This window comes from Canis lupus, chromosome 7 (genome assembly GCF_011100685.1).
Source record: "Canis lupus familiaris isolate Mischka breed German Shepherd chromosome 7, alternate assembly UU_Cfam_GSD_1.0, whole genome shotgun sequence".
Taxonomy (NCBI): Eukaryota; Metazoa; Chordata; class Mammalia; order Carnivora; family Canidae; genus Canis; species Canis lupus.
Window position 1 is genome coordinate 66,514,698 of NC_049228.1, and position 26,905 is coordinate 66,541,602.

Below are 26,905 nucleotides of genomic sequence, written 5' to 3' on the forward strand. Positions count from 1 at the left end.
AATTCAGGTCTTTTGAAATAAGAAAAGTACGTTACAGGTAAAGGAAAAGGCTATGTCTCATCTTTCTATTCACCTTTCTTCCCAGAGTTAAACATGTTTGTGAAGTTGGTGGGCATCTTTTCTTTATTTTTATGATCTCACTGTGTATGTGTGTATATATCCACAAAGAATACTTAGCACTGTTTGAATTTTAAATTTGTCTTATATGTATGTTTAATGTTATAATGTCTTAAGTGTTTAAAAGTTAAATGCTAACATAGTTGGTGTATATGTGTATGTGTATAGTTTTTTGCTACTTGGTTTTGTGCAGTCAACATTTGATAATAATATGTGGGTATCTTAATAGCTCTACATGAGTATACCACAGTTTATGTTTTCCTCTTCTAAAGCCCTTTTAGGTTGATTCTATTCTTTTCACCAATACTTTTAATGTGATCACTTCCACGGAATGATCAGAGAATATGGTAACCATGCCAATTCAAGACACAGTTGTGCCTGCTGTGTCCAAGACATTGTTGCTAGGGCTACAGAAGAGGAAATGTTTCCTGTCTTCAAGGAATTGACATTGTAACAGTCACTTAAGAGATTTCTCTTCATGTTATAAGCACTAAGAATTGAGGTAGCTTAGTTCAATCATCATAATAGCTTTTGGCTAATGACATAATAGGCCTTTGGTGAACACAGCCTCTTTGTTAGAGGAGAGCTTCATAGAAATTGTCCCCACAGTCTGCACTGTAGTTTCTGTTATTACCTACATATTACAGGTGAAGAGATCGAGGCTTAGAAATTAAAGTAATTTATCTGAGTGACATATAAGTGGTAGAGCTAGGATTTAAACTGAGATTGGCTTCAGTGTTTTAACAGGGTTATACTTGGGGAGGAAGGAAAATATAAAAATAAACCTTACATCATGAAATCTTTTCCTATGGCTGCCTGTAATTTTTATGTCAGTTTCGGCAGTACAGAGAAATGATCATGGTTGATAAGGCTATAAGCATTTGGTAGGCTTCTTTAAATTATTTGAACTTCATGAATTTTAAAGCCTAATTATTTTATGATTTGTTTTTTTAAGTTGGAAACTTACTAAATTCCTCCCTATTTAATGGAGATTAGTTAGTAATTTGTCATGGTTCTTGTTTTTAATTATTCTGCTTTTTCAATGACAAAAATTGTTCACTTTTCCAAAAATACTCAAAAATAATGTTATGTGTTGGGTGTAATAATCACAATACAGATAGAGCCAACGTTGATAGAGTTTGGAGTATTTTCTTTTGGTAGTTATTGAGTATCAGCTTTGACAGTGTTTTGATTTAGGGGATTTGGTAAATACAAAGATAAATATAATATGATCTTTGCTCTTAAGAGTTACAGAAGATGAATAAAAAATAATTGATAATAGTGATAAGGACATGAAAGAGGTAGAGGTGAAATAGATGGAGAATTATTCACAAATTGGAAAAAAGGCATGGAGAAACTTGTAGAAGGCTTCGTGGAAGAGGTTAATATTTAAATAATGAGTTTAGTTGATGCAGGGGAAAGGTTCTAGGTTGGCACTATCCAGTAGAAATGTAATAAGAACTGCATATATTACTTAAGATTTTCTGGTAGCCAGCTTAAAAGAACACACTGGAAAAAATAAAATAAAATAAAAGAACACACTGGTAAAACTAATATATATTTTTAACTGTCATATAAAAATACTATCATTTCAGCATGTAATTAATTTTAAAAATTGACCCATTTTACTTTTTTTTGTAGTAAGTCTTAAAAATCTGGTGAATGATTGACAGTTACAAAATAATCTCAAATGAGTCATATGACATTTTAAGTGCTCTATAGTCATATGAGGTGTGGCTGCTGTATTGGACAGTGCAGATTTACATAGATGAAACAGAAATATTGTAGAGCTAGGCAGATACAGAATATGTCTATGAGATTTACAAGATGGCATGAAGGGAAATAATGGGAACCGATGCTGAAGGAGGGTAGCTGTGGGGAAATCAAGAGACTTTTAAGGCATATGAGTTTGAATTACTCCAACTAGAAAGTATTATCTTAAATTTTCTTGGTATGCTTAAATTCACTGAAAGTGTGTTAGGATGAGTTTCAAAGGTTGATATGAAGGCAAATATTAACATTTTGGATTTTATATATTCAGGATTTCAGTCTTTGTTTGGAATCCAAGCTTGAAAGCAGTCCACTGGGAAATATCTCTACTGTTTCAGCTTTGCTCGGTCAAGCAAAAATTGATACAGGAGAGAATAAATTTCCAGGTAACACTTTGAAAATATTATTTGGGTTTCTCAGTGTTAGAGATCTTTTTGTCAGTATAATAGGAAACGATACTGACTGAAGAACTCTTGGGTATGTTTTTCAAATGTTTTGATTATCACCATTCTTTTTTTATTTTTCCTTCCTTTACTATCATTATTTGTAGGATAGAATTACTTCTCTTTCTTGTTTAAATTACTTAAGTACAACAACAACAAAAATGGCCTGGATGACCAATAAGATTAGGTCCAAAATAGAAACAAAGCACATTAGCCAAATGTAAACTAACTTTGGACAACTACTTTTCCTTTAGAAAATCCATTGTTTCTTTTTAAAAATATTTATTCATGACAGAAACAGAGAGAGAGGCAGAGACACAGGAAGAGGGAGAAGCAGGCTCCCCTCAGGGAGTCCTATGTAGGACTCCATCCCTGGACCCCGGGATCATGACCTGAGCCCGAAGGCAGAAGCTCAACTGCTGAGCCACCCAGGGGGTCCCTTTTTCTTTGTTCTGTTTCTTAAATTCCTACATATGAGTAAAGTCCCATGGTATTATCTTTCTCTGGCTGACTTATTTCACTTATCATTACACCCTCTGGATCCATCCATGTTGCAACTGGCAAGATTCATTTTTATGGCTAAGTAATATTCCATCGTATGTATATGTATATGTCACACGTCTTTTTTATCCATTCATCTACCAATGGACACTTGGATTGCTTCCATAATTTGACTATTTTAAATAATGCTGCAATAAACTTTGGGGTACATATATCTTTTTGAATTACTGTTTTTATATTCTTTGGGTAAATACCCAGCAGTGGAATTGGTGGATCATACAGTAATTCTATTTTTAATTTTTTGAGGAACCTCCATACTATTTCCCACAGTAGCTGTACCAATTTGCATTCCCACCAGTACTGCAAGAGGGTTCCTTTTCCTCCACATCCTCACCAACACTGTTTCTTGTGAGACTACAATTTTTTTTAAAACAAAGAAATGCTCCCATTTATTTCCATTTAGGGATTGTATAATTATATAGGGATTTACACAGTTTCCTTTACTGTTCAGAACTAGTGATTGGTAAAACTAGAAGCAAACTTAGTCTACCATTGGATCCCTTTGTGGCTCAGTAGAGCATTTTCTCCCACTTCTCTGAAGAATAATTTCTAGAAAGGGGCTTTAGTTGTATCAAATGGTTTTTGTTAAAAATAAAACATGTAGAGCATTGTTCTCCTTTTTTTTTTTTTTTTTTTGGTAATGATTTTTAACTATTAGAGATTGAAAAGTAGTACAAAGCTTAATGTGTAACTCATTTTCTTAATTACAGGTTCAGCTCCCAAACAGCATACTATACTCAGTAATCAAGCATCTAAGACCAGTGATAACAGGTAAGACATTAATTTAATGCAAGAGTAAATATGAGAACTGTTAAAAGATCAACTGAGGCTTTTACAATTTTTATTTGAACAGAAATCAATTCAAATTGGATAGTATCCAGTTTCACAGATCAGGAGCTCCAAAGAACTATAACATGAAATACTTTTTTTTTTTTTAAGATTTTATTTATTTATTCATCAGACACACGGAGAGAGAGGGGCAGAGACACAGGCAGAGGGAGAAGCAGGCTCCACACAGGGAGCCCGACGTGGGACTCGATCCCAGGAGTCCAAGATCACACCCTGGGCCAAAGGCAGACCCTAAACTGCTGAGCCACCTAAGGATCCTTGTAACATTAAAGACTTTATTATAAGCAAAAAGGAATGGGAATGAGGAAGTTATAACTGGCAAAAAAGTGGGTTGATTATTGCAAAGTTACTTTCTTTTAGAAGAGATGGCAGAGGTCTTTTCAGTTAAATTACCTAACTCTAGTGCTAATTAGATGATTCCTGACTGACTGGTTTAAGGTTCCATTTCTGGAAGAACTAAAACTAAGCCTCAGTTTGGTAATGTGGGGCTTAGCATAAACAACTCCATATTGGACCTTTTGTCTTATTTTTAAAAGAACTTAAGGATTTTATACTTAAACCTTTCAAGTTTGGGGTATTTTTCCCTAAAAATAGTAATCCTCAGTTTTTCATGTAGAAAGAACATGATATTTACAAGTTCTGTTTTCATTTTACTTTTTTTTTTTAAAGATTTTATTTATTTATTCGTGAGAGACAGAGAGAGAGAGAGAGAGAGGGAGAGACACAGGTAAAGGGAGAAACAGGCTCCATGCAGGAAGCCCGACGTGGGACTGGGTCCTGGGTTCCCAGGATCACACCCTGGGCTAAAGGCGGCACCAAACCGCTGAGCCACCCGGGGCTGTCCAGCAGCTCATTTTACTTTTTTGTGCCTGTACCTGTGTTTTTTGGCTTTGGGTTTTTTGTTGTTGTTGTTGTTTTGTTTTTTTGGTTAGTTTTGTTGTACTTATGTCACTATGGGCATCTTTTCTACCTTAACTATTTCATCTTTTTAATCTGTATTAAGTTTCATTTTGTGAATAGTCCATTGTTTATTTTTTATTTTTATTTATTTTTTAAAGATCTTATTTATTCATGAGAGACACAGAAAGAGAGAGGCAGAGACATAGGCAGAGGGAGAAGCAGGCTCCATGCAAGGAACCCAGTGAGGGACTTGATCCTGGATCCTGGGACCAGGCCCTGAGCCAAAGGCAGACACTCAACCACTTAGCCACCCAGGTGTCCCATCCATTGTTTAACAGTTCTCCACTCTCTAGACATTTTGGTTGTTTCTCGTTAGTTTCTGTCCAAAAAAAAGTTCTATAATAAATATGTTATCTTTGTCTATTTGTATTTACTATATTTAGGATAAATTTATAGCTGTATAACTTAGCCTGCATTGCCATACTTTCCTCCAATGTGTGTCATTTTATATTTCCAGCAACAGTGGTTTGAGAATGCATCTTTCTGCAAACTCCTTGAAGTACTGGGTGTTATCAACATGTAAAAGTGTTTTATTTTTTTAAAGATTTTTAATTAATTAATTAATTAATTAATTAATTAATTTAGAGAGAGAGAGAGAGAGAGGCAGAGACACAGAGACACAGGCAGAGGCAGAAGCAGGCTCCATGCAGGGAGCCTGACGCGGGACTTGATCCCGGGTCTCCAGGATCACACCCCGGGCTGCAGGCAGCAGTAAACCGCTGTGCCACTGGTGCTGCCCTGTTTTAAGTGTTTCAAAAGCATTCCATTCTGTCTTTAATGTCAGAATAAAATGAAATCTGACTTATTTTGCTTTACAGATTACTGAAAACCCTATTTTTTTTTTAAAGAATTTTATTTATTCATGAGAGACACAGAGAGGCAGAGACATAAGCAGAGGGAGAAGCAGGCCCTGTGGGGAGCCTGATACTAGACTAGATCTCAGGACCCCAGGATCATGACCGGAGCTCAAAGCAGACGCTCAGCCACTAAGCCACCCAGGCGCCCCCGCAAAAACAATATTTAGGACAAACTGTAGTGAGTCAGATGGCTAAAACTATCCAAAAAATTTAAAACTTACTCAAACTATAGTAGGTATAGCATTTTTTTTTTAAGATTTATTTATTTATTTATGAGAGAGAGAGAGAGAGAGAGAGGCAGGGACACAGGAGGAGGGAGAAGCAGGCTTCGTGCCTGGAGCCTGATGTGGGACTCGATCCCGGGACTCCAGGATCGCGCCCTGGGCCAAAGGCAGGTGCTAAACCGCTGAGCCACCTAGGGATCCCCCAATTTTTTGTTTATTTTGTTGAAAATAATTTTCTTAGGTTTTCTCCCTTTTATTTTTAAAAGGTTATTTTTCCCCTCTTGGAGTGAAATGTGTTGTATAGAAAAAGTTTTCTTTTTTTCCCCACTTTAGTACTTTGAAGTGGTACAGTTCTATGACAGTGCGGTGTTTTGTTTTGTTTTGCTTTTTTAAGGGAGACACCACCAAATCATTCGTGGCCTAAGTGTAATTCCCATTTGGAGATAACAATTCCAAAGGTTTTGAAACTAAAAGAAGCAGAGAAAGTTGATGAAAAACAGTTGATCATAGTAAGTATCCAACTTGACTTTTTTGGTGAAGGATTATTATAATCATCTTATTTATGCATATCGTTAAAAAATAAGTTCAACCTTTTTTTTTTTCAAAGAGCCTTTTTTTCACCATAAATCATTATGGAAATACTTCTGTTATCATTACAAATAGCCCTCTGGCTCCTCAATAGGGAGTCTTTCCTATCACAAATAAAAACTCAAATTTCCATACTTTCAGTTTTGTTTGTAACAGATGGGTACTTTATTTTACATAGGAAAATTTAATGTAATTCCAATCAGCATTATCAGTAGGAGTTTTCTGGAGTACATTACTCATTCTACCTTTAATATAGGGGAATAATTTTGTAAGAGTTGTCTGGAAATATTTGAGAAAAATTAATCAGGAAAAGTTTCATCAGATTTAATGTTTCTGGGGCTTTTTGTTTTGTTTTTAAAAAGATTTTATTTACTTACTCATGAGAGACATAGAGGCAGGCTTCATGCAGGGAGCCCGATGCGGGACTTGATCCTGGGACTCCAGGATCATGTCCTGGGCGGAAGGCAGACACTGCTGAGCCACCCAGGCGTCTTGTGTTTCTGTTGTTAAATCAATATGAAAGTGAAGCAGAATTAGACTAGTAGAATCTAGAGCTGTACTGTCCAACATGGTAGCCACATGTGGCCATTTAGTATTTTAAATGACCTCATCAGAACTGTTATACACTATTAGTCTAAGTGTATTTACTACATGTAAGGACTAGCACAAAAAAGAGAATGTAAGGTATTTCATGAATAATTTTTTTTTCTATTTAGTACATGTTGAAATGATAACATTTGGGATGTTTTGTTGAATAAAATATTAAAATTAATTTCATATGTTTGTGCTTTAACATGCTTTAACATGGCTACTAGAAAATTTAAAATTACATTTGGGGATCAAATTTCTATTCAGTTCTGGTGAAGAGTTGATGATAATGATCATAATAGCAGCTAATACTTTTTGAGTACATTGTTCTATGTACTTCACTCATATTAATTAAGCCTTAGTTTTTAAAGTATGAGGTAGGTACTATTATTATTTCCCATTTACCAGTTGGGAAACTGAGGAAGAGATGTTTATTCATTACCATGATTACACTACTTTTCATTCTTCATAATAGCCAAAAGGTAAAAGCAACCAAAGTATCCATCAGGGATGAATGAATAAACAAAATGTGATATATACATACGATGGAATATTATTCAGCCTTAAAAAAGAAGGTATTCTGATATATGCCACAATATGGTTTAATCTTAAGGACATTCAGCTAGGTGGAATAAGTCACAGAAAGACAAATACTGCATGATTTCACTTCTATGAGGTGCCTAAAGTAGTCAAATTCAGAGAAAGAAAGTAGAATGGTGGTTTCTAGGAGCAGGAAAGTGGATTGGGAACCTATTGTTTAGTTTGTGGGTATAGAGTTTCAGTTTTTCAAATGAAAAGAATTTTGAAGAGTGGTGGCACAGCAGTGTGAATATACTAAACACTGAACTGTACACTTAAAAATCGTTAAGATGGTAAATATTGTTATATATGTCATATCACAATTACAAAAAAAAATTTAACTGCCTGAAATAAAGTTCATGTAACAATTTGTTAATAGTTTGAATCATTTAGAATGAACTTCCTTAAGTTCTATATACAATCTTCTATTTACCATTTGATTTCTCTTTGCTACTTGATCCTGGTTCTGAGACACTAGAGATGCCATTGTCTTAGATTTTATTTTATTTTATTTTTTTTGAGTAATTCAAATTGCACAGTTTCAGGGGCACCTGCATGGCCCTGTCAGTTAAGTGGCTGCTGTCAGCTCAGGTCATTATTTTAGGGTCCTGGGATTGAGCCCCACATCAGACTCCCTGTTTGGTGGGAGACTTTCTCCATCCCTCTCTGCCCCTCCCTGCTACTTGTGCTTGTGTGTGCTCTCTCTCAAATAAATAAAAATCTCTTCAAATTGCACAGTTTTAGAGTAGAAAGAGTAAAGGGGATTATTCGTTTATTCTTTTTAAAATTTATATTATTATTATTATTTTTTAGAGAAAAAATGTGCTATTGAAAGGGCATAGGAAGAGGGAGGAAGGGAATCTTAGATAGGCTCCACACGCAGGAGGGAATCCAACATGGGGCTCTGTCTCACCCAGAAATCATAACCTGAGCTGAAATCAAGAGTCGGCTACTTAACCCACTGAGTTTATTATTCTGAAACATAGATCATATTGCTGAAAATTTCTTGTTGAATAAGGACAAGAATAGAAAATGTTTTGTAAACAGTTACTATTCTACATGGTACAAGTATGAATTACTGGAGAATAGATGATTGTACTTTGTACTTATTTAATATGAAGAGAATAGAAAAAATTATTATCTTAGGAGTTTCTGGTGACATCAAAATATTCTTTTTGATATCTATAAAGTAGAGCAAAACCGCTGAAAAGAACATACTTTAAGACATTAAAAAAGAATGAGTCTGTGAAAAGCTGTTTCCTTTTAGCTTTAGCAGTTTAATTATTGCAGATATAAAATGTATCTTCATTCTCATTTATAGAATATTTTCTGTTTGGAGCTTTAGGACTAAGATTGTAGTGTTAAAAGGTATTTCTTAGTTCTTTTCAATTATTAAATGCTGTGGAGTGAGTGATCACATTACTAAAATGGAAACGGTTCTTAATAAAATGATACACAGATTTCACAGATTAATATCTTTTTGATCAACACTGAATATTTTTTGTTATACATTAAACATTTCTCACTTTATGTTCCCATTTTAGCTTTAGAGGCTGATGTTCTGGAATTATTCCTTTGGGAGGGAAAAAAACACTTCTGTTTGTTTTTTGTAAATAGGATGCAGGACAGAAAAGATTTGGAGCAGTTTCCTGTAATGTTTGTGGCATGCTTTACACAGCTTCAAATCCAGAAGATGAAACACAGCATCTGCTCTTCCACAACCAGTTTATAAGTGCTGTAAAATATGTGGTAAGTGGAATTCATGACTTCTAAAATGTAGTATCAGATAATTAAGTCAGGATCTTAAAGGAATGAATTGCCAAATTTAAATCATTGAAAAATTTTTGTTTTTAGGAAGTGATAATATATATAAAGCCCTTGTATGTATACTGGCTTATTTTAAAACAAAGCCAAACATAAAACCAGCTAACTTTACTCTGCCTGGTTTATGTTGTGGGATTTTTAAATTTAATTTATATATTTAAAGCATTTATTGTACTTCATCTCTTCTAACAAGTAATACTATTTAACTTAGTATTTAAAATTTTTTCTTTAATAATTACTGTTGATAAGCCTGTTTAATATTCATAATAGCTTAGCACAACTTTTTTTCTGAAAACTGGTAGTGATATATATTTTACCAAATTGGGAATTTTTCTTTACCTTCTCTTTGCTATCATGGGAGCTTTTCTTTATGAAATTAAAAAAGAAAAATTCTTGAAGGTTAAGATCTCAGAATTTGCTGTATACTTAAAAAAAATCCCACAAAGTAAATATGTTTTGGTATATATTTTTTAATGTATGTGCATTTGAGCCATAATGGATATTATTTAATAGTTATTTCTGGAAATGGCAAAATTTTGAATTATTTTGAGCCATTTCAGATATCTTGTGAAAATAGTAATTTAATGTAATTGCTGTTTACCCATATCTGAAATGGAATCTACTTTTATTCTATACATGTTACCTTCAGTACTGTACACTCACATTAATAAGACCTCCAGGATATCTGAACTGAGATCACCAATTCATTTCATATAGGCTTTTACATAAGCAACAGTTGTTGGATTGTTCAAAGATCTTCATTGGCTTTGGTTAAATTTGTCTCCTTATCTGTGGTTGAAAGGTTCATATTCATTGTTTCATTTATCCAGTTATTTCTGCCCAAGATAGGTAGGGTTTTCTCTTTTTTGATTCTCTACTGTGGTGATCCTTTATACTCCTTATTTCATCTTCTTTTTCCACACACACCCCTTTCTGTCACTTAACTGAATGCAGTATAAGCTGTGTGGACATGAAATATCTATATCTAGATACTGATTTATTGTTTGAAATTTGTACTTTTCCAATTTCACTATGTTAATTTCCTTAAAACTTGAAAAAAATAGTTCTATCAGATAGCTAAATTATAGAATACTTCTGGGGCAATAACATTTAATATACATAAGTCTAATAGATGTTTAAATAAGTTTTCAGTTTACATAACTTGATTCTTGTGATCACTTTGTATTAGGTTTAAAGGCTTATTCTTTATCTTAAGGGAAAGTTTTAATTTCTGAGAGTAACAGTAAAGAAATTAAAGAAATATGTACCCTGCTCTTACACAGTACCAAGGGAAGCTGGTTTATGGAACTAGACAGGAGTCATCACTTTCTAAACAAATCCTGACTCTTGCAAAGCTATAAAACAATGTAGGGAAGATTGGCTCCTGTACTGGCCCCACTCTTTCCTATCCGCCCCCCTCCACCTTGATGGGACAGAGCTATGGGTTATTTCATTATTTTTGAAATAAACTCAAGAGAAGGAATTGAGTTTAGCAGTTGGCCATCCTTTGCTAAGATCAAGATCAATATTCTTTTGCTGTTTTCAAATGTAGGTACATAATCTAAAGTTGATAAAAACATATGGATTATGTTAAAGATGTTGTGCTGTGATCACAGCTCTGGATTTGGGGTTGGGACGTTGAACATTAGGCACTTAGTGTGGTGCTTTGCATTATTGTGCATTTAATGAGCTGCTAGTATTGTGGTTTTGCATTAAGCACTTTTTTTTGTCTTTTTAAAAATAAAGATATAATTGAAGTTTAAGCACTCTTAAAGTGTTTGAGAAAGTATCTAATTTTATTATTTTATTTTTAAAAAACATTTTATTTATTCATGAGAGAGACAGAGAGGCAGAGACATAGGCAGAGGCAGGAGAAGCAGGCTCCATGCAAGGATCTCGATGTGGGACTCAATCCCGGGCATCCGGGATCACACCCTGAGCCAAAGGCAGACGCTCAACCACTGAGCCACCCAAGCATCCCGAAAATACCTAATTTTAAAATGTCAGTTTTATCTGATTATGTTTCCTGGAGAGAAGCAAAAGGAGTCATTTGGTGTTCTGGCTTTAATTAATTTTAAATGAATAATACTTGGGGACTGGCAATAAAGTTTTTTCTACTTAAGACTATTTAAAAAGATAATAAATTAAACCCCAGTGAGTTTTACTTTTTAACTTTTAATCACACATTTTTTTTTTAAAGATTTTATTTGTTTATTCATGAGAGACACAGAACGAGAAAGAGGCAGAGACACAGGCAGAAGGAGAAGCAGGCTCCCTGCAGGGAGCCTGATGCAGGATTCGATCCCGGGACCTCAGGATCACGCCCTGGGCCAAAGGAGGCGCTAAACCGCTGAGCCACCCAGGGATCTCCTTAATCAAACATTTTTAAGAAAATAAATAGCTTTTCCATGGGGTAAAAATTTTCCCTTAAACAAGGTCTAATAATCTGTGACAGTTAAAAAGGGCAAAAGACCTTTTCAAAGATTAAAATCGTATTTAAATTATTTAGTCATTGTAGAAATTAAAATGATGCCCACAGAGCCTATTTTTTTGGTTGGCTAAAATACTTTTTTCCTTTTCTTAATCTCTTTGGTTTAGGGCTAGGGGGAAGAACGATGATGTTCTCTATTCCTTCATAGTACCCTTTTGCCTCATTGATGCCATTTGAGGAAATGCATTTTATTAATTTACTAGAAGCTATTTAGGAGGGACTTGTTAATTCCTCAGGAGGAGGCCAGTCTCTGGTTTAGACCCACAAACATTTCAGTTTCCTTTCATCAACTGTAGTCTTTGCTAAAGATGTGAAAAGAAAGAAAGAAAACTCCCCCAGAGCACTGAGCAATGTTGCCAAGCCTGGAGCCTTTCCAAAATTCATCTGTATTTTGAACTTCTAAATGTAACCAAGGAATCATGTTTGGGTTCTTTGCAGAGAAATTTCTAACTTAATAGTTGTTTCCTTCCATCCTTCTTTATCTCCTTTGAATTAATTAACATCTGATTGAATGAATGCTCTGTGAAGGGCTCTACTCTCAGGGTATATGATATGCCCTTGCCTTAAAGGTTAGGACCAAGGCCTGAAAGAAATGAAAAGTTAACAATAAGAGATTTGTAAAAGCAGTAAGTCCATATTAGCTATTTAAATTTATTTATAAATTAGCTTTGTAGTTTATAAGTGATAATTACTTTGGTATTACAGTGATCAAAAAGGGTTTGTTTTCATGAGTGAGGAAGAGGAGGACTTGATTTTTTTTTTTTTAATAGGCAGACACAAGGAGATCATCTATTACTGATAGCATTATAGCTAATGAGAAAGCTTAACATCTTTGTGGAGAATAATGAGTAAATTTTCTCCCCCTTACCGAATCAGAGATTTTTATAGATGATAAGGCCAGAAAAATCCATCAAATCATGATTGTGATATTTTGATGCCATTTGGACTTTTTTCTTACTTTTCTTTTAGATGTTGAATTTTGAGCATTGTGAATGATATAGTTAATAACGTTTAATGTTAAAATAACATTTTGTGGAATGTAGGGAGAGAAATAATGTGTTAATCTTTTAATTTATTTTTAAAAAATCTCATTTATTTTGGAGAGAGAGAGATAGAGTAGGGAGAGGAGCAAAGGGGGAGGGGGAGGGACAAAAGGGAGCGAATCTTAGGCAGGCTCTATGCTGATCTTGGAGCTTGACACAGGGCAAGGTTTTGTCTCATGACCCTGAGATCATGACCTGAGCCAAAACCAAGAGTCAGATGCTTAACTGACCGAGCCATCCAGGTACCCTGAAAAATAATATTTTAGTGACATAAAAGGAGAGGAGTAGTACATGTATGGGGTATGTGTGGTGTTGGAATACTATGGCATTGGTCAAAAAGGGGAAATTAATGACAAGAAAAACTGAAAAAATATTTGACAGATTCCTGATTGGCTATAGAGCTACACTATTCAGTATTATAATATTAAACCATCAAAGTAAAAATGCTATTCCTCCTCATGGAGATGAATGTACAGCATAAAGAATATAATCAATGATATTGTAATAGTGTATGGTGACCAATGATAGCTCTGCTTGTCAGTTCTGCATAATTTATGGAGTTGTATAGACTTGTTGAATCACTGTGTTGTATACCTTAAAGTAGTGTAACCTTGTGTATCAAGTATACTTCAATAAAAAATAAGAGAAATAATGATATGTATTTAAAAAAATGCTTTTCCTCAGTCACAATAGCCAGTGTTCATAGTCCCATTCACCTGTTGCAGGACGTTACTTTAGTAGCAGTAGTTATAGAATATTTGTATGTCAAAGAGAGTTCTATTAGTGCTGCTACAGAAAGCTGAGTCAGGGAAACAAACCATGATCCAGGACCTCTTACTTAATCTTTAATTACTTTTTATGTGAAATTTGACTACATGTTAATGTACTTCTGCATACTTTTTCTTTATTCCTTTTGAAGGTGATTATGAAAAGGAAACTGCGTGTTAGAAGTAATAGAGAAAGAATAGAGATTTTAAAATCTTAGGAATGGGAAAGGAATCTGAAGTGAAGTAGAGTTGGCTCTTAGAACCGTACTCTGGAATCACTGGGGAGTAGGGAGCCAGGTGTATTTGTAGGAGGGAGTCAGAGCCAGGTCAGAGAATGGTCTGAGTTTCATTTGAGTTATTCTGCTTAAAGGTAAGGCTGTTGCATCCTTTGTTGAAAGTTGAGAAATAGTCTTTAGAAACAGGTAGGAAATTGTTACATAAAAATTACAAAACATTTGATATTTCAAGTATTTATCTCTTTTCTGACCCTGTTTTTTAATTTTTCTACTTTGTTGTATCTTAAAGATTTAGAATATTACGATACATAAATATAGGATGGGAGCAACACTTCCATTCCTTAGTCAGAAATTAATTTTGCTTTGGGATAGAGGGCCATATGATGGAGGAAAAATGCCTTTACAATGAATGCAACATGCATCAAATTTTTACTTTTTTTTATTAAAAAAAATTTTTTTTTAATTTTTGTTTAAAGATTTTATTTATTTATTCATGAGAGACACAGAGAAAGAGAGAGGCAGAGACATAGGCCAAGGGAGAAGCAGGCTCCATGTGGGGAGCCTGACATGGAAATCGATCCTAGGACCCTGGGATCACAACCTGAGCCAAAGGCAGATACTCAACCACTGGGCCACCCATGGGTCCCAAATTTTTACATTTTTAAAAGTTAACAAACTCTGGGGGAAGGAGAACTTATAAAGTATCTAGTGGCAAAAACTTCTTTAAATCTGTTTTTCCTCCACCTTTCCCAATTCTGGAAAGGTTGCCACCATCTAACTCATTTCCTCCAACAGAAAATTTCAGAATAATCCTTTAGTTTTCTTTTTGCATTCCTTATACTCAACCTGTTAGTAAATCTCACCTTCAAAATAGATTCCAAATCCTCGTACTTCTATCACGTCTACTAGACGCTTCTACTCCATACCAGCTGTCATCATGTCTTGCCTAGTAATGGTTTCCTAACTGATCTCCTTCCTTTTTAAAAAATTCCCCAGTGAGGGGCACCTGGTGATCCGGGGGTCCTGGGATCGATCCTCATTGGGGTCTCTGCAGGGAGCCTGCTTCTCCCTCTGCTTATGTCTCTGCCTCTCCCTCTGTCTCTCTCATGAATAAATAAACAAAATCCTTAAAAAAACAGAAAATAAAATAAAATTCTCCAGTGAATTCTTACCACATACAGACTAAAATCCAGGGTATTTTAGTGTGGCATCAAGGCCTCACATACTCCAGCTTCTCTAACTTATCTAACACTCTTCCCATACTTGCTATATTCCATTCATATATATCTTTCTTTTGTTCCTAAACCACTCCAACTACATTCCATTCTTAGTGTGTTTTTATTTACTTTTTGTTGCGCTGTTCTTCTCTCAGAGACATAGGCAGAGGGAGAAGCAGGCTCCCTGGGGAGAGCCTTATGCGAGACTTGATTCCAAGACCCTGGGATTATGTGCCATGAGCCAAAGGCAGATGCTCAGCCGCTGAGCCACCCAACGTCCCTATTGGCATTGTGTATGGAAGGATAGTAGAGACTGAAGTAAAACTTACCTTTCGTTTTCCCCAAGAGTGTAATCTTTCTGCTGCCAGGCACCTATATATTCTCTGTCAGGCGGCAGGGGCTATCTCTTAGATCTAATTAAGAATTGAGTTGGGGGACCTGGCTGGCTCAGGTGGTAGAGCATGTGACTCTCTCATTTTTTTTTAAATAAAATTTTTTAAAACATTAAAATTATTTATTTATTTATTCATGAGAGAAACAGAGAGAGAGAGAGAATGGCAGAGACACAGGCAGAGGGAGAAATTGACTCCATGCAGGGAGCCTGATGCGGGACTCGATCCCGAGACTCCAGGATCACCCTGGGCTGAAGGCAGGCACTAAACCCCTGAGCCACCCAGGGATCCTCTTTAAATTCTACTTCATACATGGGGCTTGAACTCACTACCCTCAGGCATGCTTTACCAGCCAGGCACCCCAAGCATGTGACTCTTGATCTCAAGGTTGTGAATTCAAAACCCACTTTGGGCCCGCGGGCAGGCCTGGCGGCTGGGGTTCCTCCTCCCGAGGGAGAGGCTCTGGTCTTAAAAAAAAAAAAAAAAAACTACCTTGGGCATAGAGCTTACTTTGGGGAAAAAAAAAAAGTTGGGATGAAATTTTACTTTGTTTTCCCATCCATTTTGGTTTTCAGTGTTTTAAGGTTGGGATCAAGTGCCTCTGTCCAGCAAAAATTAAGGATCTAAACTCTGTAGTACACAGATCATTATATTCTTCCAGCTCAACTCAGCAAGTGTCCCATGTGAGAGAATTGGTAGAGAATTTTCTGTTTGAAACTCCTTCATATTTCAGACAGCCGTGCCAACTCACTTAGCCATTGAGATTTTGAATTTTCTCATCCCAGCGGGATATTGTTCTCCTTGTCCTCTGCCTCTGGGAGTCTTGCTTTCTTGCTCATGCTCCCAGACGTGGTCAGGGTTTTAGGGATAAAAATGGCCACTGGTCTCTACTTACCTAGGAAGGGTTTGTTCATCCCTGGAAATCAATCCACAACTCTTCAGTGCTTTTAAAGAAGACATGGCTTTTAGTTTATCGGAATTTTTTTTTTTTTTTTTTTTTTTTTTTTTGCTTAAATACAGATTTATTGCAAACCGACACTGGAGAGGGGACTTGGATATTTTCTTATTAAAACAGGAACAATGATATTTTGTGACCTCCTTTATCCTAACTGGGAATATAACTCCCAAAGATGTGCATTTTGAGAACATTTTTATTTGAGTATAGGAGTGAGTTTGGGGCATGAGTTTTTAAAAATTATGACCAATATTGAGGAGGTCAGTTTATTTGTGCCTTAAGCCCCACATAATCTTGATAAGATTTATATCAAATAAAATATTTCTTACATACTGGAAAGTTATTATATGTTGAAAAGTACTAACTAGGTGAATCCTAAAAAAAGGCTATTTAGGATGCTATAGTATTTGAGAATGACAGGAGAGAAAAGAATCTCATAATTCCACTTGTTTGACTTTCTATTAGGTCTGACCCAAGGGTATCTTATGAGAAATATTATTCCTACATCCTATTCCTTGATGTAATTATAGTAGAAGTTCTTTTAACTAACAAAATTGGGAGAAATGGATCAGTTAATCAGAAAAGTGATTCACGTGGACCCTAGATAGGCGAATACCCAGATAACGATGGCTTAAATCATAAGGCTATGTATTAAGTCTGGAGGTATGTAGTTTTAGGGTTGTTCCATCCAGCAGTTCAACCATGTCATCATGAGTGCTGTTTCTCATTCAGTGCTCTCCTCTCCCAAGGTACTCACTTTTTGGCTTCACAGCTGTGAAGGACCACTTTAGTGGTCCTTAATTAAAGTAGACTGCTGTAGTCCAGATATCTTGGTCAAATTTAAAGTAAGAATGTTAGTTGGGGTGGGTACTCTTTCAAATAGGGTCTTTCAAGTGGCTTTTTCCTTTTATCAGTGAAAGACATTTTTTCTGGAAGTTCTTACAAAGTTCCTTTTGTCTCATTCACCAGAACAGCGGGGTCTGGTAACCACCCTTAGATGCAAGGGAGCTAGGAAAGCAAGAATCTGGCAAAAAAAAAAAAAAAGAACGAAGATAATGATGATTGGTTTATGCCAGTGGTTATCAAGGTAGGGGAATTTGATGTTTGTTACATAACCTTCTATTAGGTAACATCTGGAAATATGTGGAGAATATTGTTGACATTTAGTGTGTAGGGGCTAAGGGTGCCAAACTTTTGCAGTGCAGTTCCAAAGAAGATAGAACATCTAGCCTAAAATGTCAGAAATAGCCCTGTTGAGAAACAGACTAATCATAATTTATGCACAGATTGCCATACCAAACAAAATGGGGCAAAAAAAAAAAAAATTGGAGAGAATGGCTATAGGATAGGCAAAGGACAATGTTTTCTGTATGGTCATTACATAGATTAAACATTTTACTAGAAATTGAAACATATAAATTTATATTAAATGTAATTGCTATGGGGAGACTCTTTCTTTGAGTATGGATCCCCTGATAAACTTTGGGTTTTTCCTCATATAGATCATACTCCTAGGTATCCCTACAAGATAGTTTAAAAAAAAAATAGAGCAAGAGCTTAGATATTGTAAAATAATCTGACAATCTGGATACAGAATCATTATTGTTCTATTTTTGATTTTTGAAAAACACTTTGCTTGTTTTGCCTTTTCCTAGAGTATTCTATATAACTTCATTAAAACAACTATCTTTCCACTATTTAGCTAATATTTGATTCCATTTTATAGTTAAAATAATAAACAAATTGGCATAAACAAATCTAGGAACAAACAAATGACACTTGGTAATCCTGTCTCACTCAGGTGTGGAATAACAAGGTAGTTCACTGATCTTGAGTCGGTTACTGTGTTCCAGGTATCCATTTCTGTTACACAATGAAAAGTGAGCATTGGGTAATCCAACAAATTAATTAGGTGGACATCAATTAAGAAAGTTTCCTCCATATAGCAAAATACCTAATAGCACAAATTGAACTCTAGACTCTTCCTGAATGATAAATTGGGTTACTTTAATAAAGACCAGATTTCATCACTTCTCTTATAGGTTTTGGTTTTCTTCATCAGAAACTAATTAACCTCAAAGTAGTTTTAAGACTAGTATTTTATCTATGAAAATGTGCTGTTCAGAACATATAAAGGACCTCTTATGAAAACCTATTTTTTAGGACTTAGTTTTCACCCTTCCCTCAGAAAAATTTATTATTATTATTTAAATTTTTTTTTGAATTTTAATTTATTTGAGAGAATGAGTGAGAAAACACCAGCAGGGAGAGGGAGAAGCAGACTCAGCTGAGCAGGGAGCTTAATGCAGGGCTAAATCCCAGGACCTTGGGAACACTACCTGAGCCAAAGGCAGACACTTAACTGAGCAACTAGGCACCCCAGAAAAATTTATCATTAAAAAAATGCATACATGTCAGGATGTTTGAGAAATAACTTAAAAAATAGATGTTGCTCTCTATTTGGAGTTCCTTCCAAAATTATTTTTTAAAAGACTTATTTATTTTATAAATAAATATACATGTGTATGTCAGTGGTGGGGAGTGGCAGAGGGAAAGAATCTCAAGCAGACTCTCCACTGGGTATAGAGCCCACGACCCTGAGATCAGGACCATAGCCCAAACAAGAGTTAGGTGCTCAACTGTCTGAACTAGCCAGGCGCCCCCAGAATAATTTTAAAAATTGCATTTCAGTATCGTCTAGTCTTTAATTATGAAAAGGCATTATTGAGATTTGTTTTTTTTTTAAGATTTTATTTTTATTTATTCATGAGAATACACAGAGAGGAGGGAGAGAGAGAGGCGGAGAAGCAGGCTCCATGCAGGGAGCCCGACGTGGGACTCGATCCCCGGTCTCCAGGGTCACGTCCTGGGCTGAAGGCGGCGCTAAACCGCTGAGCCACCCGGGCTGCCCGAGAATTTTTTAATTATATATTATCATTATATTATCCACAATAAAGAACATTTAAATACTTTTAACTTTTTAAAAAACAAACAAGCGCTTTTAAGGGCGTTCCTCAAACTTCTCTTGTGGAGAAAATGTTCTTTTCACATTCTTTTCCTTAAAAAGATTATAATTTAGGTAAATGAAAGGGTGGCCTTCAAATTTTTTATTCTTCAACTTCTCTTACTAAAAATTTATAAAAAGCAGTGTATGTACCTGGAAGTGAAAATTTCACCAATATTACAAGATAAAGAATGAAAAGTGAAAGCCTCCTTACCTCTTCTTTATTTCCAGTCCCATTCTCCAGTGATAATGCACTTTGGTCTGTTTGTTTTATAGCATAACTAAATAAATCAAGCTTTGTATGTATGGCTTATATTTATAAATATAATAAATGTATAAGTTATATGTGTATAAAATGTTTTCTAGTTTTTATTTTTATTTTATTATTTTTAAAGATTTTATTTATTTATTCATGAGAGACAGATGGAGAGAGAGGCAGAGACATAGAGGGAGAAGCAGGCTCCTCTCAGGGAGCCTGATGTGGAACTCGATCTCTGGACCCAAGGTCACACCCTGAGCTGAAGGCAGATGCTCAACCACTGAGCCACCCAGGCATCCCTCTTTCAGTTTTTATTATATTTTATTTTTGTTTTTAGTTCTGTTGGCTGCCTTTAATTTTAATATTTATAAACGTTTGACTCCTTGATGCTTACATTCATTATTCCCCTTTCAACCTTCCAGTTTCTCAGTTGTAGTTAATTATTGTAGGTATTCTTAAGTGTTAACTTACTTAATTCACTGTTAACCATTGAAGTAGCTTTCATCCCTCTTTTATGGACTGCAAAACTGAGGCACAAAGGGATTATGCTTTTGGTTTCATAAGTAGAGGCTTTAGTTCTTCAAGCTTGTACCATCCTTTCAAAAATAAATATTGTATACTTGATTTACTGTGCTCTGAGCTTGGGATATAGTGTGCTCTGAGCTTTTGGTATGTCGAATGAAGTCTTGGTCCTTTTGGAACTTATGACCCATATAGTATTTCTCATTTTAAACCTTGACAGCTTAGTCACCGTAAAACTCCAGGTCCCATTATTCCTAGATCAAAGAGAATTGGTCCTAGGATATAGGCTTTACCAAAACAAATAGTTTTACTGGAGGAATAGAAGTTTTTCAGGGGTTCTAGCTTTTATTCATTCATTTTAAATATTGCAGCAAACAAGAAAAATCTTGCTGTCGAAGTATACCTAAAAAATGAAAAGTCTGCAAAAGGCCTTTAGTAGAATAAAGTCAGATTTTCCTGATGTAAAACTTAAATTCCTACATAAGTTAGTTTACATTTAGGAGAACTAATAACAATAGGACTAACAAATGACATTAATTAAAGGCTTCCTGTCTACCAGGGGCTGATCCAACTTTTTACCTATATTAAACTCCGTATTTCTTTTAGTAAATAATGAGGTATAGTTACAGTTAATTTATAAATGAGGAAATAAGCAGAAAGATAGGTATTTTGCCTAAAGTCATAGGTACTAAGTAATGGGATTGGCTCTAGAGTCCTTGAATAATAGACTGTAGGTTTTTAAAGTCTATTATTACAGTTTCAGCAAAATATATTGTGTGTATAATTTAGCTTACAGAAATAAATTGACCTGAATTACTTTTAAACTAAAGTCCTCTCAAATAATTTTTTGTGTTCTTTTGAATTTTTAACTATACAAAGGTTTTTTTTTTTTTTTAATTTTTATTTATTTATGATAGTCACAGAGAGAGAGAGAGAGAGAGAGAGGCAGAGACACAGGCAGAGGGAGAAGCAGGCTCCATGCACCGGGAGCCTGACGTGGGATTCAATCCCGGGTCTCCAGGATCGTGCCCTGGGCCAAAGGCAGGCGCTAAACCGCTGCACCACCCAGGGATCCCTACAAAGGTTTTAAGTGACATTTGACATGTTTAACATGTTTATAAAAAAACAAAACAAAACATATTTATAATTGGAAATAGAAACTCACAACCTGTTTTTTTTTTTTTTTTTTTTTTGCCATTGTACATCTGGTCTATACAGCTGCCAAATGCATCTTCATTAGGTTCAACTATAGTCACGATTTTTCCTTTTTTTAAAAAAATATTTTATTTATTTATTCATGAGAGACACAGAGAGAGAGAGAGGCAGAGACACAGGCAGAGGGAGAAGCAGGCTCCATGCAGGGAGCCCGACATGGGACTTGATCCTAGGTCTCCAGGATCAAGCCCTGGACTGAAGGTGGATCGCTGAGCCACCTGGGCTTCCCCCAAACCCTTTAAAAAAAAAAAAAAAAAAGATTTATTTATTCATGAGAGAGGGAGAGAGAGAGAGAGGCAGAGACATAGGCAGAGGGAGAAGCAGGCTCCGTGCAGAGAGCCCAGTGTGGGATTTGATCCGGGGATTTCAGGATCACACCCTGAGCCGGAGGCAGACGCTTTAACCACTGAGCCACCCAGGCATTTCTCATGATTTTTCCCTACCTAAAATCTTTATTTCTATTTCTCCCTGATTCTCCCAGGCATTCATGACCTCTCTACATTATTAGTTCTTGTTTGCCCTTGTAAATGTATTTCTCATAATTTCCTTATAAATTCTCTTCTTTCTAGCAAAATTGTTATATACATTATCTTGTGCATGGCTTATAATTTTCTGCCTTTTTTAGTTTTGTACATTCTGTCACCAGGAATGCCTTCCCATTCTCATCTGTATTCTTCAAGAAAACACCATTTCTTCTGTGAAACATTTTTGGGTTCCTTTTTAGTCTCAATAAGAGTTTTTTCTTGCTTAAAATCATTATAATACTTCTTGAAATATTATTTTGCCTTCTCTTGGAGTTTCATGCTTCATTTTGATAACTGCTTTTTTGAAAATTAAATGCATTAAATATGCACATTGGTTGTAAGAACCAGTGAATTCAGTATATAAAAAGTTGAGTTTGAATCAAGGAAAAGTTCCTTTCAGACATAGAGGTGCAAACATAATTGCACCTTCTTTTTTTGTTTTATTTTATCAGGATGAGTCTAATTTTTTAAAAAAAATTTTTAAAGACTTTATTTATTGATTGCCTCTCTCTGTCTCTCATGAATCAGAGACACAGGCAGAGGGAGAAGCAGCTCCATGCAGGGAGCCCGATGTGGGACTTGATCCCAGGACCCTGGGATCATGGCCTGAGCCAAAGGCAGATGCTCAACCGCTGAGTCACCCAGGTGTCCCCATAATTGCACCTTCTATTACAGACATTTGTTTATTTTTTATTTCTTCAATTCGTTAAGATTCTTGCGGTCAGTATGGCATACTAGTGAGGCTTTTTTTTTTTTTTTTAAAAGATTTTATTTATTTATTCATGTGAGAGACAAAAAGAGAGGCAGAGACAGGCAGAGGGAGAAGCAGGCTCCTTTTGAGGAGCCCAATGCAGGATTTAATCCTAGGACCCGAGGATAACATTCTGAGCTGAAGGCAGATGCTAAACCACTGAGCCACCCAGGTGTGCCTCTAGTGAGTCTCTTCCTAGTTATAGGACCATAACAATTATTCAACCTTGTTTACTTGTAAAAATGGAAAAAATAACACAAAACTCAGATTTTTTTCTAGGCTTGTTATTCAAACATTAACTACTTATTCCATTGTTGTTTTTTTTTTTAAAGATTTTTATTTATTCATGAGAGAAACAGAGAGAGAGAGAGAGAGAGAGAGAGGCAGAGACACAGGCAGAGGGAGAAGCAGGCTCCATGCAGGGAGCCCGACGTTGGACATGATCCCGGGACTCCAGGATCACACCCTGGACCAAAGGTGGCGCTAAACCGCTGAACCACCCGGGCGCCCTCCAGAGTTTGAAATACCAAAGCTATTATTAAAATTATTATTAGATTTTAAAAATTACTATTAAAAAGATTGTTTTTTCCATCATGTAAGATCACAGGTAGTGCAAAGGACAGATAAGTAAACATATCTAAATCATATGGAAAATACTAGAGTAGTAATACATACAGGATACTGTCTGAATATAGAGCATAAGGATACCTAACAAAGATTGGAAAGGGATGTTAACACTTGAGTAGAGTCAGAAAGGACAAGTTAGGAGTCCTTTGTCCCCAGGAGAGTATAGAATAGAGACCTATTGGATCAGAGGGATAGTGTGTGTAAAAGTTGGGATATTTAAAGTATTTCATTATGACTTCTGACTGGGACATGTGTTAGGAAACCTTCAAGAGAGGAAGCTTGAAGACGTAGGTGAGGAACCAGATTGCAAATGACCTTGTAAAGGTATCACAGATGAAAAAAACCTACAAGAAAATGCTGTTACCATAATGATAGTAATAAGAACTGTTACTTATTGGGTATATAGTATTGTATTAGGCTGTTAGGCGCTTTTTATCATGTTTTCTCAACTTCTCAGTAATTTTATATTGTAGTTTTTACATCAATTTTTTTTTTTTTTTGTGAGGAAACCAGAGTTTAGAGAGGTAAAGTAACTGTTGCAAGGCAACACAGCTAGTAAGCAGAATCTGGATTTGAATCTGTTCTGTCTAATTTTTAAAGTCTTTATCACTTTGCTCTGCTGCCTAAATTAGTGGTGTGCACACATGGTAGGTGGTCAGTACCTATTTCTTGAATTGACTGAATTTTTCCATCTAATTTCCATCTAATTATTTGACTTTTCATACTTTTAAAGTTCAGTGACAGTCACACTGAGTAGAAACACATCTTTATTAGCATTGCTGATAATATATGATAATTTTTACAAATAGTGTCCAAACATGCACTTGAAACCAGCTGCTTGGGATAGTTAAGTATATTAATAATTTTATAAACTATTAAAGTAGAATAAGTAGAAAATACAGATATGCTAAAAAGAAAAAAAACTAAATCACTTAGATTTAAAAGATGAAAAGATTACTGTTTTTTACATAAAAGTTAAAGAATATAACCACATCTTAAAAAATCATTTAATTCCTTAAAATCATATATTCCCTTAGGGTTCGAAGCTCTCCAAATATAATTCTCTATACTGTTTATTTGTTTGAATTAAGATCCATATATTGCATTCGTTGGTATATCCCTTAAGTCTCTTTTAATCTAAAGAGTCTCCCTCTATGTCTTTTTTTCTTGCAATATTGACAGCTTTTTAAAAAGCTCGTTGTTGATTTTATTTCTCAGGATATTCCTTCATGAGTATTCTTATTCAGCCTTTTATGAAAGGGATTAGTATATGAACTTGGAATATAATTTACATACAATTACATGTTTGGTCAGTGAATTTTGACAATTATATACATTAGTGTATTCACTACTTAATGTATTTTGTTTTCAGTTAATTTTTTTTTTTAATGGAAAAAGAGGAGAAATCCTTTCCATTCTTTAGATTCTAAAGTTTAAAGTGAGTACAGTAGCAAGGAACAAAAAAATAATCATTCATTGCTATTAGGAATGTAAAACTTTCACAGCCAGCTGGGTCATTTAAGAAAATTTGGGGTTTGGAAAAATACTACTCACTAGCAGAGGGATGTTAGAGGTAAAGGTGAGAAATGTAAATGAACTGCATTGGAATTTATATCTTTACAGAAGGCTGTTTGATTATTCCTCTAAATCATATGTACCCTTCCCCCACCTCTGCCTAGGTTTCAAGCAGCTGACAATCTCCTCTAAACTTTTTATTTTTATTTTTTTAAAGATTTATTTATTTATTTATTTATGGTAGACAGAGAGAGAGAGAGAGAGAGAGAGAGAGAGAGAGGCAGAGACACAGGAGGAGGGAGAAGCAGGCTCCATGCCAGGAGCCTGACGTGGGACTCGATCCCCGGACTCCAGGATCGCGCCCTGGGCCAAAGGCAGGCGCTAAACCGCTGAGCCACCCAGGGATCCCCTCTAAACTTTTTAAAGTCAAGAGGATCATGTGATTATTAACTCCAAGAAAGAGATAACTGCAGTTGAGGCATATAAATGTCCTGAGTATGTTTTTTGACAGACATGAGCCAATGTGGTTTTTTGCATTTGTCCATGATGTTGTATTTAACTTTGGCAGCTTTATTAATTAACTTGTGTTTTCTTAGAGTAGTACATTGATCTTAGTTTGATATCATTAGGAAAGTAGAATGGAAATTACTGAGTGGCTACTCTGTGTGAGGAATTATCTTAAATATAATCTTAACAACTAAGTGTGGAGGTGATGGCAGCCATTTTTGTACATAGCCTACATCAGGAAACAGAGTTTGTGATTTGTGCGAGGTCATGTAGCTGGTAACTACCAAGAACAAGGCTTTACACCCTGAACTTTTACTCCAGAACTCTTAAGTAGTTTTCACTGAAATATGCTGTCTTCATGAAACTTAAAAAAATAGTAACCTGCCCCTTACAAATTCTTGCTGCTTGTATGTACATGAAAAAAAACTGAGTCACATTTAAAACATAAAATTATGTGAAATCCAATTGTGATGCAATTTTTGGCAAGAATGTGCAGGTGTCAAGTTGTTTGAGAAAGTTTAATACTAAAAAGTCAGTAAAACAAAATAATTTGTTCTAGGGCCTGTAGTGCAATATAATGACATTAGACCAGCATTTTTGTTTTTAAAGATAATAGGAAAATAACTTAATCAGATTTTCTTTATTTTTATTTATCTATTCATTTTAAAGATTTTTATTTATTCATGAGAGGGACAGAGAGAGAGAGAGAGAGAGAGAGGCAGAGACATAGGCAGAGGGAGAAGCAGGCTCCATACAGGGAGCCTGACATGGGACTTGATCTCGGGTCTCCAGGGTCATGCCCTGGGCTGATAGTGGTGCCAAACCACTGGGCCACCAGGGCTGCCCTCAGATTTTCTTTTTTTTTTTTTTTTTTCTTTCTTTCTTTCTTTCTTTCTTTTTTTTTTTTTTGATGCCCTCAGATTTTCGTTAGATAATTCAGATCAGGAGCTATGACTTTCTTATAAGTGGGAGTTAATTAAATTTTGTAGCTCTTCACTGAATTTGTAGTTCAACTTTTAAAATGAAAAGTCTCCATTTTCATTTTATGGAAAATGGGTTTATTTTATTTTTACTTTTGTTTTTAAAGAGTTTATTTATTTATTCGTGAGACACACACACAAAGAGGCAGGGACATAGGCAGAGGGAGAAGCAGTCTCCCTGCGGAGAACCTGATGCAGTACTTAATCCCAGAACCCTAGGATCACCACTTGAGCTAAAGGCAGATGCTGAACCACTGAGCCATCCAGGCATCAAAATGGGTTTATTTTAAAAGTGTTTCCCAAGTTAATGTAGTAATATTAATTTGTTTTTAAGAGGTGATGTCTTTTGTACGTTTTAAAAATTGTTTACCTAAATTCAGATTTAATTTCTAATTTGAAAAAAATGACTTCTGTGGCTGTTGTTTCTGCTCCTTCTTTTCAAATCTTGAGAACTTTTAACCAGTCATAATTATAATCACCCAAAGTTGAATTACCTTTGAGTGCTCTATTTTTAAAACACATTCTTATTTGAATACCCTA

The 26,905-nt window shown here is 35.4% G+C and overlaps 1 protein-coding gene across 9 annotated transcripts in view; it reads left to right on the forward strand.

Annotated features, from left to right (window-relative positions):
* The window catches only part of ESCO1 (establishment of sister chromatid cohesion N-acetyltransferase 1), a 72,992-nt gene that overhangs the window by 30,303 nt on the left and 15,784 nt on the right, over nucleotides 1-26,905 (forward strand). For all 9 annotated transcript variants that reach the window (XR_005362580.1, XR_005362581.1, XM_038543685.1 and 6 more), the window contains 4 exons: nucleotides 2,159-2,273; nucleotides 3,602-3,662; nucleotides 6,176-6,290; nucleotides 9,154-9,285. Coding sequence is in view for 7 of the 9 variants with exons in the window: in XM_038543681.1 (XP_038399609.1) it covers nucleotides 2,159-2,273; nucleotides 3,602-3,662; nucleotides 6,176-6,290; nucleotides 9,154-9,285 (423 nt within the window). In the remaining 2 variants the exon portion in view is untranslated. The remainder of the gene's footprint in view (nucleotides 1-2,158; nucleotides 2,274-3,601; nucleotides 3,663-6,175; nucleotides 6,291-9,153; nucleotides 9,286-26,905) is intronic.